This window comes from Cyprinus carpio, chromosome A6 (assembly GCF_018340385.1).
Source record: "Cyprinus carpio isolate SPL01 chromosome A6, ASM1834038v1, whole genome shotgun sequence".
NCBI lineage: Eukaryota > Metazoa > Chordata > Actinopteri > Cypriniformes > Cyprinidae > Cyprinus > Cyprinus carpio.
In genome coordinates, this window is record NC_056577.1 from 5,908,242 (window position 1) to 5,913,241 (window position 5,000).

A 5,000-nucleotide genomic window follows, 5' to 3' on the forward strand; every position below is an offset into this window, starting at 1 on the left:
CCTGATGTACTGTAACAGAGTAAACCTGAATCTGTGTTAGCAAGTGAATAAACTGCTCTATTTCTCTTCTGTTTGAAGTGCTTTATACAATACAGATTTCATGTAAACAAACATGATAATAACTGTTAATGCTGTATAATGAGCTCCGCTGTAAAGCAGTTCTACTGAAGTTTATATCGTGCCTGTGTTCTGCGACTCCTACGATAAACTCATGATGATGTTTCTCATATTTGAGTCACTTTGAACAAATGCAAATGTTTTAAGGAAGTAAATGGTCAATTTCACGGTTACTTTAAGCAGTTTGAGTGTAGTGCAGCTGATCTCGTAGCCTCCCACAAACCCAAGCGGCTGGTGTGATCATGTGATCGTGTGTTCAGGGATCTCCTGCTGCTAGAAGAGCCTTCGTCCCACAGCTGCGCAGCGGCAAGTTCAACGTGCTGATCACAACGTACGAATACATCATCAAAGACAAGCATGTGCTGGCCAAGGTAACGTGTGCCTCTGTGTGGTCACCTGTGACCTTTGACCTCGACCGGACGCGCTGATGAGATCCTGTCACCTGACACAGATTCGCTGGAAGTACATGATCGTGGACGAAGGCCATCGCATGAAGAACCATCACTGTAAGCTGACGCAGGTGCTGAACACGCATTACCTGGCGCCGCGGCGCGTGCTGCTGACCGGGACGCCGCTGCAGAACAAGCTGCCCGAGCTCTGGGCGCTGCTCAACTTCCTGCTGCCCACCATCTTCAAGAGCTGCAGCACGTTTGAGCAGTGGTTCAACGCCCCCTTCGCCATGACCGGAGAGAAGGTCAGTCTGAGAACACCGGCCCTCACGTGAACACATCTCTGACACTGAGCCGTTATCACTCACACACACTCACACACACTCACACTCACACACACACACACACACACTCACACACACACACACACACACACACACACGCACACACACACACACACACACAGACTGATTATGAACATGGATGCTAATCATGCTTGTGCTAGTGTGTTAGCATCTTTTTTCTTATAAGGGTGAATCAGACTTTCACAAATGTGCTCAAACTCATTAGAACTTGATTAATTATCTAGAAAATGAACAGAGAAAAGCTAAAGCCAGTCATCGCTCAGGAATTGGCCTCTTCACACCAAGAACTATGATGATAACTATTTTAACAGACACTAGGTTTATTTTAAGCATCCTGCTGTTTTGTCGTCTGCTGCTTTAAATGCTCGAGCTCTTTAAAGTCGACTGGATTCTGATTGGTTGATTATCATAGTTATCATTTTAGTTTGGACTTCACTATTTGCAAATAATTAGAGCCATTATTAAAATTTACAGTTATATAAATGTAGTTATCATCCTTGAAGATGTTACCTGATATTTCATTTACATTCATATGTTTGGCAGACGATCTTATCCAAAACAACTTACGTTGCATTCAGTCAGATTATACATTTTTATCAATTTCTGCCAATCGAACCCGTGACCGTGGCGTTGCTAGCACTGCGCTGCACAGGCATGAAACTTGAAGAGACCATTCAAAGCAAAGTAGTGAAATTAATTCAAATGTACCACTATGTTCACATCACTGTGATGAAATAAACTAACTCGGATGGAATCAGACGTGACTGATGTGTGTCTCAGGTGGATCTGAATGAGGAGGAGACCATCCTGATCATCCGCCGCCTGCACAAGGTGCTCCGCCCCTTCCTGTTACGCCGGCTGAAGAAGGAAGTGGAGGCGCAGCTGCCTGAGAAGGTGATTCTGACCGCAGTCTGTCGGTCATCGTCCCGGACAGATGAAGCATTGTGCTGTTTTCTGTCCGTGTGCAGGTGGAGTACGTGATCAAGTGTGACATGTCTGCGCTGCAGAGGGTCCTGTACAGACACATGCAGGCCAAAGGAGTGCTGCTGACCGACGGCTCCGAGAAGGACAAGAAGGTGTGTGTGTGTGTGTGTGTGTGTGTGTGTGTGTGTGTGTGTGTTTCAGGGTAAAGGTGTGTGTGTGTGTGTGTGTGTGTGTGTGTGTTTCAGGGTAAATGTGTGTGTGATTATGAGTGTGTGTGTGTGTGTTTCATGGTAAAGGTGTGTGTGTGTGTTTCAGGGTAAATGTGTGTGTGATTATGAGTGTGTGTGTGTGTGTGTGTGTTTCAGGGTAAAGGTGTGTGTGTGTGTGTGTGTGTGTGTGTTTCAGGGTAAAGGTGTGTGTGTGTGTGTGTGTGTGTGTTTCAGGGTAAATGTGTGTGCGTGTGTGTGTGTGTGTTTCAGGGTAAATGTGTGTGTGTGTGTGTGTGTGTGTGTTTCAGGGTAAAGGTGTGTGTGATTATGTGTGTGTGTGTGTGTGTGTGTTTTCAGGGTAAAGGTGTGTGTGTGTGTGTGTGTGTGTTTCAGGGTAAAGGTGTGTGTGTGTGTGTGTGTGTGTGTGTGTTTCAGGGTAAATGTGTGTGTGTGTGTGTGTGTGTGTGTGTGTGTGTTTCAGGGTAAAGGTGTGTGTGTGTGTTTCAGGGTAAATGTGTGTGTGATTATGAGTGTGTGTGTGTGTGTTTCAGGGTAAAGGTGTGTGTGTGTGTTTCAGGGTAAATGTGTGTGTGATTATGAGTGTGTGTGTGTGTGTGTGTTTCAGGGTAAAGGTGTGTGTGTGTGTTTCAGGGTAAAGGTGTGTGTGTGTGTGTTTCAGGGTAAAGGTGTGTGTGTGTGTGTGTGTTTCAGGGTAAAGGTGTGTGTGTGTGTGTGTGTGTGTGTGTGTGTGTTTCAGGGTAAAGGTGTGTGTGATTATGAGTGTGTGTGTGTGTGTGTGTTTCAGGGTAAAGGTGTGTGTGATTATGTGTGTGTGTGTGTGTGTGTTTCAGGGTAAAGGTGTGTGTGTGTGTGTGTGTGTGTGTTTCAGGGTAAAGGTGTGTGTGTGTGTGTGTGTGTGTGTGTGTGTGTGTGTTTCAGGGTAAAGGTGTGTGTGTGTGTGTGTGTGTTTCAGGGTAAAGGTGTGTGTGATTATGAGTGTGTGTGTGTGTGTGTGTGTTTCAGGGTAAAGGTGTGTGTGATTATGAGTGTGTGTGTGTGTGTGTGTTTCAGGGTAAAGGTGTGTGTGATTATGAGTGTGTGTGTGTGTGTGTGTTTCAGGGTAAAGGTGTGTGTGATTATGTGTGTGTGTGTGTGTGTGTTTCAGGGTAAAGGTGTGTGTGTGTGTGTGTGTGTGTGTTTCAGGGTAAAGGTGTGTGTGTGTGTGTGTGTGTGAAACAAATCTCATCCATTTCAGGGTAAAGGTGTGTGTGTGTGTGTGTGTGTTTCAGGGTAAAGGTGTGTGTGATTATGAGTGTGTGTGTGTGTGTGTGTTTCAGGGTAAAGGTGTGTGTGATTATGAGTGTGAGTGTGTTTCAGGGTAAAGGTGTGTGTGATTATGAGTGTGAGTGTGTTTCAGGGTAAAGGTGTGTGTGATTATGTGTGTGTGTGTGTGTGTGTGTGTTTCAGGGTAAAGGCGGCACTAAGACTCTGATGAACACCATCATGCAGCTGAGGAAGATCTGCAATCATCCGTACATGTTCCAGCAGATCGAGGTGTGTCAGTGTGTGTGTCGTGGTGTTGATCAGTTGGTGAACGCGTTTCGTTTCTTGTGTCGCTGAACGTGATGTGCTGCTCTTGCAGGAGTCGTTTTCTGAGCACCTGGGTTTCTCGGGAGGAATCGTTCAGGGGTGAGCAGTAGAAATACTGTAGAATTATCTGTGACACACATTAGACATAAACCTTGGTCTCACGTCTGACCTGCAGGCCTGATTTATACCGCGCCTCGGGAAAGTTTGAGGTGCTGGATCGTATTTTGCCCAAATTACGAGCGTCCAATCACAAAGTGCTGCTCTTCTGCCAAATGACGTCTCTGATGACCATAATGGAGGATTATTTCGCTTACCGCAGCTTTAAATACCTGCGTCTGGACGGTGAGCTCGTGTTTCTCTTTGTCTGTAGTTTGTGGAGTATAGCAGGGTTATGATTATTATTGCTCATGAGGATCTGGACAGACCTGGTCCTGCAGCGTCTGATTCCTCAGATCATGTATCAGCACTTCCAATTTCTTCAGAAGCGACAGAAGACTAGTGATAGAAATGGTATTTGAGTGTGTGTTTGTGTGTTTTAGGCACGACTAAAGCAGAGGATCGTGGGATGCTGCTGAAGACCTTCAATGATCCGGCCTCTCAGTACTTTATATTCCTGCTGAGCACCAGAGCGGGCGGCCTGGGCCTCAACCTGCAGAGCGCCGACACCGTCATCATATTTGACAGCGACTGGAACCCTCACCAGGTACCCATCTTCATCATCCTCATCCTCATCAGCCGGACGATGTTTGTCCTGCGTGGTTCTGATGCTCTCGGTCTGCAGGACCTCCAGGCGCAGGATCGAGCGCACCGCATCGGTCAGCAGAACGAGGTGCGGGTTCTGCGGCTCTGTACCGTCAACAGCGTCGAGGAGAAGATCCTGGCGGCTGCTAAATACAAGCTGAACGTGGACCAGAAGGTGATCCAGGCCGGCATGTTCGACCAGAAGTCGTCCAGTCACGAGCGCCGAGCGTTTCTGCAGGCCATTCTGGAGCACGAGGAGCAGGACGAGGTCAGGAGTCTCACTGGGCTCTACAGTGACCACATTTACGTGAATGAGAATATTCCAATATTATATATATATTTATAATGTGCTCTTGTTTTATTAACGGATGCGTCATGATACTGCTGTAAACTGCTCAAGTCGAGTCTGAATGAGGCTGGTGCCTTCGGTTTTATCCCGAATATCAGCTGTAGCACAGTATTTAGCACATGCATCCAAACGTGATTCTAAGAAACAAAGCTTTAAGACGTCAAGCACACATTCTGGAGGAGATTCGTCTGACAGGAGAAGTGAGAATGAATCACTATTAGCATGAGTTTAAGGGTTTGTGAGGCTGGATTATACATATAATAACTAGTGTTGCACGATATACCGGAACTGAAAAGGTATCGCAATAGCCTGCTTT

The 5,000-nt window shown here is 46.4% G+C and overlaps 1 protein-coding gene across 1 annotated transcript in view; it reads left to right on the forward strand.

Moving 5' to 3' along the window:
* LOC109059191 (transcription activator BRG1) overlaps positions 1-5,000 on the forward strand; it is a 20,317-nt gene that overhangs the window by 8,508 nt on the left and 6,809 nt on the right. Inside the window, 9 exon segments of the mRNA XM_042757647.1 lie at positions 378-488; positions 569-811; positions 1,652-1,765; positions 1,840-1,947; positions 3,472-3,558; positions 3,647-3,693; positions 3,770-3,936; positions 4,134-4,297; positions 4,376-4,603. Coding sequence (XP_042613581.1) covers positions 378-488; positions 569-811; positions 1,652-1,765; positions 1,840-1,947; positions 3,472-3,558; positions 3,647-3,693; positions 3,770-3,936; positions 4,134-4,297; positions 4,376-4,603 — 1,269 coding nt within the window.